The 13,471-nt window shown below is 37.4% G+C and overlaps 4 protein-coding genes across 5 annotated transcripts in view; 2 read left to right on the forward strand and 2 right to left on the reverse strand.

The window, feature by feature from the left end:
• The window catches only part of LOC107556663 (TBC1 domain family member 24-like), an 11,761-nt gene extending 8,333 nt beyond the window's left edge, over nt 1-3,428 (reverse strand). For both annotated transcript variants that reach the window (XM_016239823.1, XM_016239822.1), the window contains exon 1: nt 3,365-3,428. The gene's annotated coding sequence lies outside the window, so the exon portion shown is untranslated. The remainder of the gene's footprint in view (nt 1-3,364) is intronic.
• Nucleotides 3,429-5,806: 2,378 nt separating this feature from the next.
• On the forward strand, nt 5,807-6,676 carry LOC107556627 (myeloid-associated differentiation marker-like protein 2). Its single transcript, XM_016239764.1, has one exon. The coding sequence runs from the start codon at nt 5,807-5,809 to the stop codon at nt 6,674-6,676; it is 870 nt and encodes a 289-aa protein (XP_016095250.1).
• A 2,716-nt stretch (nt 6,677-9,392) lies between these two features.
• LOC107556628 (myeloid-associated differentiation marker-like protein 2) lies at nt 9,393-10,244 on the forward strand. Its single transcript, XM_016239765.1, has one exon. The coding sequence runs from the start codon at nt 9,393-9,395 to the stop codon at nt 10,242-10,244; it is 852 nt and encodes a 283-aa protein (XP_016095251.1).
• Nucleotides 10,245-11,261: 1,017 nt separating this feature from the next.
• The window catches only part of mss51 (MSS51 mitochondrial translational activator), a 4,900-nt gene continuing 2,690 nt past the window's right edge, over nt 11,262-13,471 (reverse strand). The window contains exons 4-6 of the mRNA XM_016239824.1: nt 12,763-13,326; nt 12,101-12,191; nt 11,262-11,557 (exon numbers count right to left, since the gene is read on the reverse strand). Coding sequence (XP_016095310.1) covers nt 11,359-11,557; nt 12,101-12,191; nt 12,763-13,326 — 854 coding nt within the window. The 3' untranslated portion in view covers nt 11,262-11,358. The remainder of the gene's footprint in view (nt 11,558-12,100; nt 12,192-12,762; nt 13,327-13,471) is intronic.

Below are 13,471 nucleotides of genomic sequence, written 5' to 3' on the forward strand. Positions count from 1 at the left end.
TATATATATATATATATATATATATATATATATATATATATATATATATTCAAAAAAAAAGAGAAAAAACTAGTCCCTTGGACATAAAAATGGCTGAAGTTACCCTCAATAGAATAACATCCAATTCACTTTCAAGCCTCATGTGAGTCCATCTGTGTATTCGTGCCTTTCTGAATCAGTTCATCAGAATTTCCCAATTACACTTATTAGATTTTGGTTAGGAATACACTTTCCTAACTCTGTTTGTAAGAGTGACTCTGTACGCTTGTACTTTAGGGTTGCTGTGAGGTCAGAGCTCATCAGGACAAAGCAAAAACACTCAATGGGATTTGCTAGTGTAGGGTAATAGAAACAGTGCTCTAGAGGTCAAAGGTCTGGGGCTATAATCCATTTACACCAGGACATGCATCTGGCGGGCTGTGCCTATTATAACAGAATATTATTTTGCTGTCAGTTGTTTTAGCAAAATGTCATGAACCTTATCTCTAAAGTCAATGGAAAAGTTTAGAGAAAAGTTTAAAAAACAATAATAAAAATAATAAATAAGATTAAACTAAACAAATAATTTTGAATTTACAATTTAGAAATTGATTCAAATAAAAATGTACTTAAATAAAATAATAATATGTTAATATATTTGATAAAAATAAATAAATGTAATAAAATAAAAGGTCACACTGCATAACCTTATCTCTGGAGTTAAAGGACAAGTTTAGAGAAAATAAAAAAATAAAATAATAATAATAAGATTAAACTAAATAATTAAAAAATAATTTTGATTTAAAAATTCATTCCAATAAAAATGTATTTAAATAAAATAACAGTTTGATTAAAATAAATAAAGGTAATAAAATAAAAGGTCACACTGCATAACCTTATCTCTGGAGTTTAAGTAAAAAAAAAATCATAATAGTCAGAATAAGATTAAACTAAATAAATAAAAATGTAGAAATTGATTAAAATAAATAAACTGATTAAAATAAAATTGTATTTAAATAAAAAATTTATCAAATTTAATGCAAATAAATAATACATCTTAAAAAGGACAGTTCTATAGTGAGTAGAAAGAAAATAGAAACTAAATATTTTACACAAATTGTCACGGTATTAATTGGGTCTTAAAACATGATAATATATCAATTGTAGGACAGCGGTCCCTCACACGAGGATGATCGTATTTGAGCACAGGCACTGTAAAACCATAATAAATTAATATTTGAGCTCTTTTAAACGGCGTAAGAAGCTTCCAAACTCATTCTGTCAAAAACATAGTAAAAACATAAAACATAGTTTTACTGTAGCGTATTATGATAATGAGTCTGTCAACCAATCAGCAAGCGAGAGAGACGCCTCACGGGCGCACGCGCTGTTCTAACGCTTCCGATGTGCACAAAAACACAACACCGCCTATATTTCACGACAACTTTCATGACAGACATAAACATTATGACACTCCCTCACACACACACACACACACACACACACACACACACACACACACTCTCACACACACACACACGCTCTCACTCTCACTCACTCACTCACTCACTCTCTGTCTCTCTCTCTCACACACACATTCTCTCTCTCTCTCTCTCTCTCCCCCCAAAGGGTGTATATGGTGGTGGATTTTCTTCTTTAATTGTTAACAGATCTCTGTAGCACAACATGAGAAAATGATTTGCCGTTTAAAACCGCCGTTTTGAGTTAGGACGATATTTAAATATCAATATTATACTTTAAATGTCTTTTAAAATTCAGTTTTTAGAATTTTAATGTGCTATAGGCAACCAGTATTTGCTGTTTCTTATATATTTAATTTCAATTTTGACTAGTTTTAATGATATAGTCTACATTCAAGGTTAAGCACTTTATGAACTCCATGTTACGGTTGTGTGTGTGTGTGTGTGTGTGTTATTTGAGTTCTGGCCAGTATTGATCCTTTTAGTTTTAAATGGGCCGGTCTCCCTACGGTGTTGATCAAGAATAAGTTAATACCATTCCTCGTTTGATTCTCTCCTGCCCTGAAAATGAATTCAGAACAGTTGCAGGTAGAATCTTGTAATCCTACGGCAGTAAATTATGGATATAATTTATTGGATTTTTTCAGTTGCTTTTTTGCCTCTGCCGTATGAATAATAGGATCAGAGAAGTTCAACGGGAATTTATTTGGAAGAAATTTTGATATTTGTACGGCCCTGTTTGGATGTTCAATTAAAAAACCCACATACACACACACACTCTCACCCACACACACACTCACTCACTCTCTGTCTCTCTCTCTCACACACTCACTCACTCTCTGTCTCTCTCTCTCTCTCTCTCTCACACACACACTCTATCTCTCTCTCACTCACACACACACACACACACACTCACTCTCTGTCTCTCACTCACTCACTCACATACTCACTCACTCACTCACTCACACACACACTCACTCACACACACACACACACACACTCACTCTCTGTCTCTCACTCACTCACTCACATACTCACTCACTCACTCACTCACACACACACTCACTCACACACACACACACACACACTCACTCTCTGTCTCTCACTCACTCACTCACATACTCACTCACTCACTCACTCACACACACACTCACTCACACACACACACACACACACTCACTCTCTGTCTCTCACTCACTCACTCACATACTCACTCACTCACTCACTCACACACACACTCACTCACACACACACACACACACACTCACTCTCTGTCTCTCACTCACTCACTCACATACTCACTCACTCACTCACTCACACACACACTCACTCACACACACACACACACACACTCACTCTCTGTCTCTCACTCACTCACTCACATACTCACTCACTCACTCACTCACACACACACTCACTCACACACACACACACACACACACTCACTCACTCACTCACTCTCTGTCTCTCTCTCTCACACACTCACTCACTCTCTGTCTCTCTCTCTCTCTCACACACACACTCTATCTCTCTCTCACTCACACACACACACACACACACACACACACGTCCCTCGTCCAAACCTGCCCGATGTGTGTCAGATGACGATACAGACTCTCGCACACTAGCACACATGCAGCAGACGGACAGCTCTGTGGCGTATTCGGTGTTATTAAGAGTGTCTTTAATAATGCACAAGAAACGGCGACGCTTCAGATTAAGCTCATGTGAATAGCTCGTGCAGCTAATGTGCAGGCAGTGTAAAGGCGCTCAGTGAACTACATGCCGATGTCAAGCCATATAAAAGCCTGTAATGCAGCACTTCAAGTGCAGGAATCGCTAAAACATGCGCGGATTTCAGAAAATGTAGTAAATGGAATAATAATTTGAATGAACCGTCTTACCTGATTCGCTTTCGACTGTCTGTCAGGCAGCGGGCGTATTTGTGATTGTGCGCGCATGCGCAGTGAGCGCTGCCGTCAGAGTGCACGCTGGGGCGAAGAGACCAGAAAAAAAGTTTTGTGAATTTAGTTGTTTTTTATGTCATTACATTGTTTGGAGCATAGGAAACAAATGGAGAGAAAAACATTTTTGAGAAAAAAATTTATTCATATTTTATTCTGTCTTTGTAGAGGACGCCAGGACTAAGTTATTTTTTATTATTATTATTATTTTTTCATTCACTAATCAGTTTTTAGGTTTCAGGCTATTTTTAGCCAAACTTTGTACAAAGATTATTCTAAACTATGTATAATATATATAAGTATATATACAATGGGCAAACCATAATGAAAAAATTAGTGTAATAATGGGAGTAATAACTTGGCAACATTTTCATAAGAATATCTCATATTTCATAGGAATAATTAATAATATATAATAATTTATTTCCCTATTAACTTGTGTTTCCCCAAAATGCCTGATTAACATGATGTTTGTCCTGGAGAGAGAGAAAATGATAACAGAAGAAAATGAAACTCAGGTTTGGAACAACATGAGGGTGAATAAATGATAACAGAAGTTTCATTTTTGGGTAAACTATTCCTTTAAACTTCAATAATAAAACATGATTTTTAAAGTCATGAAAATATTGCACAAATTCAATGATCTTTGGGTTGCAAACATATGTAGCTGCTGTTATTCAGTACATTCACCAGAGGGCAGATGTCAGAGGTCTTCAGGGCAGATTTGTGGCTCCAACAAACATTAGCTGATAGATCGGCCTGAGTGGAAATGCTAAATGACCGTATTAACACATATAAACATAAATACAAGCATAAATTTAGTTCTCTGGAGCAACTCTGCACATGGTCACACTGGTGTTCATGCATACATTAGCAAGAACAATCTCATGCTGTTAGATTATCATTATTTCATAAGCACATTTAAATAAAGTCAGAGGATTTCGACAGTATCTAGATATTATTCAAAGATGTTCTTCCAGCTAAAACTCAGTGGCATTGAGGAAAATGTGCTCAGTTGCAAACTGAAGGTCATTTCAAGCTTGCAAATTCCAATTTTTTTCTTACACCACTATATGATTCTGTCAAATAAATTACAAAGATTGCATATGATCAAATATAATCAACAATTGTGAAACATTTGACTGCAATTTTCCTCCATTTTAGTCCTCCATTTATCACTTTCAAAGTTAACTCAGCTTGAATTAAAGATGTTCAGAAATAATTTCACAGAAATCTTTTTAACCTGACTAAATCTGACTTGGGATTTAGCCTGGAATCATAAATAACACCATTGCCTTCTGTATATCCACTTTATAGAATTAAATTGTTCACAATTGATGAACTTTGGAACATTGACACTGTCACTGAGCTGAACTTAACTGACAACTGTTTTCTGTAGAACTGCTTTATAGCTGATGTTGAATTTGTTTGGTAATTGCAATAATTTTCCCCCGACAAAGTTATTGAACTGAATTGAAACAGCTTTGAACTAAATTAAGCCAAATAATGACACTATTGTTTTCTGTAAATCTGTTTTATAGAGTAGAATTCATTTTGTAATTGATGAACTTTGCAAAATGACATCATTGCTAAATAATGACAATTATTTTCTGTAGAGATGTTTTGTAGCCAAAATTAAACTTTTCAACATATTGAACTGAACTGAATCAATACAGAATTATTTTGAGCTGAATAATGACACTGCTGTTCTCTGTAGAGCTGCTGTGTGGCTGAACTCAATTTGGTTCATAAAAAATGAACTTTGCAACATTGACACTCTTACTGAACTGAATCAATATAGAATTAAATTGAGCTAAATTTATTAAATTGGCGTCATTTCATAATTATTGGACTGAACTGAATCAGCTTTGAACTAAACTGAGTTGAAAATGACACTATTGTTTTCTGTAGAGCTGCTTTATAGAATTGAATAAATGATGACCTTTGTAACATTTATTGAACTGAATTGAAACTATATAAATTTAGATACTGACACTTGTCTTTTGTAAAGCTGTTTTATAGCTGAATTGAATTATTGAATGTTTCATAATTGATGCACTATGTAACATTGACAGTTACTGAACTGAATTAAATCAACATTTAATTGAGCTGAATAATGGCACTATTGTCTTCTGTAGAGCTGATTGAATTTGTTTCATAATTAATTAACTTTGTATACAGCACTATAAATAAATGTGACTTTTGATAACCGATGATCGCTAGGCCGAGGTGGAGCGTTGTGGTGTGACGGTTGCAGTGTCTTTTGCATGATCTGGCATGTTCTGCGGGTTTATCTTCCTCTGAAAGCAGCTCATTTCCATAACGCCTTCAGACCTCTTGAAGAGCCACTCCACGCTTGTTATCCGTTGAACTCATTTCAAAATGGAAAAGCCCAAATTCTCTCTTTCCGCCCTGACAAGCACTCGGGGTGCCCTGCACATGGTGCAGATCGTGATGTGCGTGGTGACGTTTGTGGTCAGCTTCATCTGGGGTCAGCCACTTCACACCTACTGGATCTACTGCATGGTGGTGTGGGCTTTGTGTCCCATCATCTCGTTGATCATCACCATAGTGGAGATGTTCCTCATCCACAAGCTGATCCTGGTGTTCTGCATGGACTGGGATGACTTCACGACCGGCATGGCCATGATGGCGTCGCTCTGCACGTTCTCCTGCACAGCGATGTTCGCCAACTTCTACATCTGCCGGAAGTGCATCTGGGGCTGGATGGTCACGATCCTTTCGGCCGTGTGTTGCGTGCTTTACTGCGTGGAGACGTTCAGGGACAAATGCGACGCGATGCGCTCTGCAACGTACGTGGCTGCGCTGCCAGGCTTCATTAAGATCCTCGAGGCCTTCGTTGCCTGCATCATCCTCATTTCCCTGATCGGTTACGTGGGTCAACCGGCTCTGCTGTGGTGCATCGTGGCCTACGCGGTTCCTTTGCCTCTAACCCTCCTGACCATCATCACCAACATCTTGACCAAGTTAAAGAACTGTCTGCCCTTCAGCATTGATCGTTTCACCATGCTGTTGCTGTTAATATCTGTTCTGCTTTACATCTCTGCCGCCATCCTCTGGCCCACCTACAGCTTCAGAGGAAACCCGCGGCCCAATGACTGTCCGGGAAACAGCTGTATATGGAGCATCCAGTTTGTTGTGACCTTCATGACCTACGTTAACCTCGGCCTGTACGTTGCTGACCTGGTCTTGACCTGCTTGGGTATCTGTGGATTCAAACGCTCTCAATAGTATCACAAAAGTATACAGTACTTAAAAATAAAGGTTGCAAAAGTGTGTTTGTTGATGCCATTAAAGAACCATTTTTGATTCCCCAAAGAACTTTCAGTTCTTCAAAGAACCATTTTCTTTTAATGCGAAGAACATTTTAATAATCTAAAGAACCTTTTTTTCCACTGTAAAGGTTTAATAGATGGTAAACGTTCTTCATTGAACCATCAGTGCCAATTTCAAGATATTTTCATGTTCACTGTTATTTTTGTGTTTCGATAGTTATTGGAAATGTTTGTTTTTTTCTATTTCACTTCTATAAAAAGCTTGATTGCTCAAAATAAATGGTTTTATTTAACATCTCTGTGTGTGTGTGTGTGTATATATATATATATATATATATATATTACTATATTTATAGTATTATAACTAATAGGATGTATTAAATCGGTCAAGAGTTTTTTTCAACATCAATAATGTTAAGAACTGTTTCTAGAGCAGCAAATCAGCATATTCGAATGATATTTGAAGGCTCATGTGACACCGAAGACTGCTGAAAATTCAGCTTTGCATCACAGGAATACATTTGATTTCAAAATATATTCAAATAGAAAACTGTTCTTTGAAATTGTAATAATATTTCACAATATTACAGATTTCATAGTATTTTTTAAACACATAAATGCAGCTTGGTGAGCAGAAGAGACTTTTTCACTGAGAAAATCTTACAGACTCTGAACTAAATATATGTGACCCTGGACCACAAAACCATAAGGTCATAAGGGTCCATTTTTTGAAATTGAGATTTACTGTACATAATAAATAATCTTTCCATTGATGTATGGTTTGTTAGGACAGGACAATATTTGGCCGAGATACAACTATTTGAAAATCTGGAATCTGAGGGTGCAAAAAAATCTAAATATTGAGAAAATCATCTTTAAAGTTGTCCAAAAGAAGTTCTTAGCAATGCATACTACTAATCAAAAATGTTTTGATTTTTGAAAACGTTTTGATATATTTACGGTAGGAAATTTACAAAATATCTTCATGATCTTTACTTAATATCCTAATGATTTTTGGCATAAAAGAAAAATCTATAATTTTGACCCATACAATGTATTTTTGGCTATTGCTACAAATATACCCCAGGGACTTAAAGGGGTGCTATTATGCTTTTTCACTTTTTCAACTTTAGTTAGTCTGTAATGTTGCTGTTTGAGCATAAAAAAGATCTGCAAAGTTACAAAGCTCAAAGTCCAATTCAAAAGGAGATATTTTATTTAACAGAAATCAATTTTCAAAAACTACAACGAACGACTCATTTGGACTACGACGCATATTTTCCGGGATTTGTGATATCACAAATATCGACGAATGGGACGAGACCTGGTTGAGCTGCACTAGAGAAGGCAATGAGTGTTATCACTATGTCGGAGACACGCTAGCTTTCCCAAGGCAGACAAACTTAGAGTGGTTACAATCATCTGGGTTTAAATCACGCTCAAATTGATTTGATTTCGAGCAATATTTACACTGAAGCTTGCAGGCGGCTATGGTAAGGGGCGTGTCATTTCGTGACCAGGCGCAAGTGTTGCCAATCACAGCACACACTGGCCCAGCTAACCGATCACAACGCACACTGACCCAGCTAACCGATCACAACACACACCGGCCCAGCTAACCGATCACAGCACACACCGGCCCAGCTAACCGATCACAGCACATTTCGTATTTCAGAAGGCGGGCCTTCATTTGATACAGGAACTATTCGAGCCGTTCATGCCAGACTGGGGAGAGAGGTGTTGTAATAATGTAAAATAGGTGAAAAATATAATGTTTTTTTTTTTTGAACAACCTTGTATGAGAGCCTGTTCTAGTACACCCCCAAAACAAAATCAAGACTTTGTAAAAGAGTATAATAGGACCCCTTTAAGACTGGTTTTGTGGTCCAGGGTCACGTATATTATATATAGGCTAAATCAAAGGGGATGTAACTATAGTCTGCTGCGACCCAGATTCCACTCCACAATAGATGTTTGATCATTCTCATTTCCCAAAATGTATCCATTTTTATAGAGAAGAAGAAAGTCAACAGTTATGTTGTTTCTAGATCATTTGGAACGATCACATCCTGGGCGAATGGTGACCAATTATAGAATGGGAATGGATGTGGGACACCAAGAACCATCTCAGACAATTAGGTGTCAGAACTTAATTTACATACAGACCACAGCTGTTACGACAGGAGCAACTTCATTTACATTAAGGATAGTAAACTATAACTGTATAAAAGGTTTAAGCTTAGTATGTTCAGGGTTCATTCTGCTACAGTCACTGCTACGCTGTAATAAAAGTTATTCTTCATCAAGATCTTCGACGTCCTCATCATTTTTTCTTACAGGGATCATTTGGGGTCCTTGGCATAAAAATGTTTGAATTAAATCCCTGGTTTAATATTCTGAGCATCACCCCTCACTACTTCTTCTTCTGCAGAAAACTAGTCTTTTTGAAAATGTTCATACTTTCATTTACGCGCTAAACTAACTTTGTATTGGTGTCAGAGAGGTTACAATACATTTGAGATATAGAGAACAGAAGACCGAGGAGTCACACACACTGAAAGTTTATGGTGTGTGCACAGACTTTATCGGCAGTGTAAAATGTAAATCATGCCGTGTGGAGTAACGGTCCACATGAGCACAGCTCACACATCTCTGGCATCAGACGAAGAAAAATGTTGTTCGGACTGAGTCTCTCTCATATTTTCCGGATCCTGGAGATAGTGTTCTGCGCGTTGGCGCTGATCATCCCGATGTTTCGGGGCCCCATGTACAGTCCCTACGGGATCTGGTGTGAGTTTGTGTGGGTATTCGGACTCGTCGTGGCTGTGGTGATCTTTGTAATTGAGAAGTGCATTGTGGATAAAATAGTCGAGACCTTCGTGCTGAAGCACTCCTGGGATGATCTCTCCTGTGGACTAAGCCTTCTGTCGTCCCTCATGCTGTTGTCCGCGTGTCTCATCTACTGCACTGTGTTTGTGTGCTCAACATGCATCGCAGACATTGTCTGCGCCATTGCCTCCATCCTGGCATTCGGTGTGTACGTGGTCGACGCCGTGATGTTAAAACTCAAGTGTCCTGAAGGTTATCTATCCAGCATACGAGGCATCCTGCGCTTCAGCCAGGCGTTTGTGGCCTGCCTCATCTTTACCGCGGTATACAGCTACTTTTTAGGGGTGGAAAGCCAGTTCCGGCCTGGAGGTTTGATCTGGTGCATTCTGGTCTACATGGTGTGCTTTATTCCAACCGTGGTGGTGATCCCGTCACACCTGCAGAAGTGCGTGGATCTGCTACGATTCTGTGGCCTTGATAAGTTGGAGCTGGTGCTTGACATAGTTGCCGTCGCTCTGTACGTCTCTGCTGCCATCATCTGGCCCGTGTTCGGGTATAAAAACTATAAAAGAGACTCGAACCTTGTTTACCGCATTCATGACCTTAACTTGGTCACAGTCCTGACGTATGTGAACCTGGGGCTTTACGTCGCAGACCTCATTTTGACTTTGATTGTACTTTGTAAAAAAAGGTAGACGTAGAATCAGATGTTCTACGATGTAAAGCAATAACCATGTCTTGAACACTGAGGAAGATCAAACGAATCACTATTGACTCAACGTTTCATTAGCCAGAAGGTCTCCATCTTTATGTTATTCAGCTGCAGCAATCTCTGAAATGTGCACGCTTCTGAATTAAAAGAACAGAGAAACTTTTTTTTAGTCAAGCATTTAACATGATGACGGTATAGGAGGATTAAAAAAATGATATGCAGATCAGCTGAAATAATTTAAACTCATATTATTATTTAATGTCAAGGTATGTATTTATCTGACGAGTATACATATAACCTGATGCAGTCATATGATCACGCTTCACATTTTTACACGAATCACATAAATTATAGCATAAATTCAAATAAATTTGATTAAAAAAATAAACAGGTAATTTTGTATCGTTGTATATTACTGTGGGACGTTTAACATTTTTAAAGCAAAACAGTTGTCGAATAATAAATATATAGCTAATTTTTTATTTTACCTCACATTCTTTCACCATTAAAAACTTAAGCATCGCACTGGAAATCATGTTCATCATCTGTAAACAGTAGGCAGAACAGTCTAAAATGTAACTTTTGAAATATATTTCATGCTCATTCCTTCATTAAAATTTTTTATTTTATATATGTAATATAATTTTAAAAATGATCATAAATTAATATTCAGACACTGTTTCCAGAAAAAGACTTCCAGAATAAAAAAACTCAAATATTTTAAGCTCCTGATAGTTGCAAACTGTTTTACAATTTTTTTTGCAAAATAAATGTAGTTGTGTTTGAACTGTCTACTACTATCATTTGTATGCTAAGCTGAGTTAAGTTGATTTATCAGTATATTTGCATGATTTTGCATAATCGTTGAAGGACTTAAGGCACATAGAATCAATGAGTTATAAAATAGCTAAATGCAGCTGGAGACATATCAATCCATATACAGGCAGCTGGACATGTAAACAATAATATATTTGTAATAAATTTAATTCATTGATCCCATATTTTCACATCACATCTTATTTATTTTTTGAAAAATTGATTCTTATCTGCATTGAAAATAGCATTTCTTTATTGAGGTTGAGTTAAAATATCCAGTATTAGTTCTGTTCTTCCTCCTCTTTCACCTCCAGCAGTCCACGGAAAGAAACATAGTGAGCGTTGGCATAAATGGGTGCTTTGTTGGGGCTTTTTGGCAGTTGCTCAGGTTTCAAAGAGCTGAAGGGGTTTGAGCCGGTGTCCTTAATATCCATCCCCAACTCCATAAACATATGAAGAGTACTCTGCAGCTCTTCATTACTGAGAGACAGACAGACAGATAGCGGAAAGTGAAACAGCGTTACTGTGTGTCCCTGGAGCACAAAAGCAGTGTTAAGTCGCTGGGGTATATTTGTAGCAATAGCCAAAAATACATTGTATGAGTCAAAATTATAGATTTTTCTTTTATGCCAAAAATCATTAGGATATTAAGTAAAGATCATGTTCCATGATGATATTTTGTAAATTTCCTACTGTAAATATATCAAAGCTTAATTTTTGATTAGTAATATGCATTGCTAAGAACTTCATTTGGACAACTTTAAATGTGATTTTCTCAATATTTTGATTTTTTTTTGCACCCTCAGATTCCAGATTTTCAAATAGTTGTATCTCGGCCAAATATCGTCCGATCCTAACAAACCACACATCAACGGAGAGCTTATTTATTCAGCTTTCAGATGATCTATAAATCTCAATTTCAGAAAAGTGACCCTTATGACTGGTTTTGTGGTCCAGGGTCACATATGTGGTGTTCTGTATATCATGTGTGAACTTGTATTTGTCCATATATGTATAACATACTTGATCATGGTGAATAAAGTCGGGATATTGTAATCTCGTAGCAGCAGGAGTGTCGCTAACCAATCCTGATTCACTTCCTGTTCCTCAAACCCTGCAAATAAAGTTCAGAATCAATGAGAGCTCAATTTCAACATATATTTAAAATGTATAACCTGTAGAATCAGTGCTTTTAGTTTTATTAGGCATATTTAGTTTTATTATGAATCAGTTTGATGCTGTAACCCAGATGGAAGTCCTTGTTTTTTAGGAAGAACACAAATGCTGCTCTGACTAAAAATTATATATAAGCGGACACTATAAGTACACGACCGCTCAAACGTTTGCAGTGGGCTTTTTTTTATTTAAAGAAACTGTTTTCAACATTGTTAATAATCAGAAATGTTTCTTGAGCAGCAAATCAGCATATTAGCATGATTTCTGAAGATCATGTGACACTGAAGACTGGAGTAATGATGCTGAAAATACAGCTGCGCATCACAGAAATAAATTACATTTTAAAATATATTTACATAGAATATAGTTATTTTAAATGTACAATAATATTTACTATTTTTACTGTATTTTTGATTAAATACGTGCAGCCTTGTTGAGCATAAAAATCGAAATCTTCAACTCCAAACTTTATACTCAGGTATGAATGTTTTATAGTGGGTTGTTTGTACCTGGATGAAATCCAAGCACTAGATCAGGTTTGGCTGCTTCTCCTTTCTCCACAGCTTCCTCCCAGAACTGATGGTAGAGGCCCTTGTATGCGCTGATGTAAACTTTTCCCCGGGGTCCGAACGCTCTCAGCGGGGGCCTCATGATGGGCCCCTGGACCACCTCGGGCCCCACCATCACCACCTCCAGCCCCTGGTGCCCCGGGAACATGCGACTGAGCTCGTCCATGTCTGTGGTTCTGGCTCCCAGGGTCTCGTTGTTAGCGGCTCCCACCACGTGAATGGTGAGCGGCCGCAAGTACGGATCCAAGTTAAACATCCTCACTCCCATTCCAATCGTAAGAGGCCGGGAGAGAAACTCACTGCACACCCGCCACACAGAATCACGAAGCTCCGCCTCCCGCGGCCGCGGCCTGCAGGCATTGGTCCAGAGGTCTGTCATGTTTTGTCCAGACAGGATGGGCTCCAGACGAGGTGTCAGATCTCCCTGCATGGACAACCAATCTTTCCAACAGCTGACTTTGTTAGCGGGACGAGACCATGCCTCCGTAAGGAAAGGGAGATCTCCTATGTATAATTATATTTACATATAAAAATTATACATTTATTACATATATTATATATAATTTACATATTATTTTAAATATATATATATATATATATATATATATATATATATATATATATATATATATATATATATATATATATA

This window comes from Sinocyclocheilus grahami, unplaced genomic scaffold (assembly GCF_001515645.1).
Source record: "Sinocyclocheilus grahami isolate Dianchi unplaced genomic scaffold, SAMN03320097.WGS_v1.1 scaffold575.1, whole genome shotgun sequence".
Lineage (NCBI taxonomy): Eukaryota > Metazoa > Chordata > Actinopteri > Cypriniformes > Cyprinidae > Sinocyclocheilus > Sinocyclocheilus grahami.

Bases quoted from the DNA above. Each gene is read 5' to 3' on its own strand.
- LOC107556628 (XM_016239765.1), top strand. From the start codon at position 9,393: ATGTTGTTCGGACTGAGTCTCTCTCATATTTTCCGGATCCTGGAGATA.
- LOC107556627 (XM_016239764.1), top strand. From the start codon at position 5,807: ATGGAAAAGCCCAAATTCTCTCTTTCCGCCCTGACAAGCACTCGGGGT.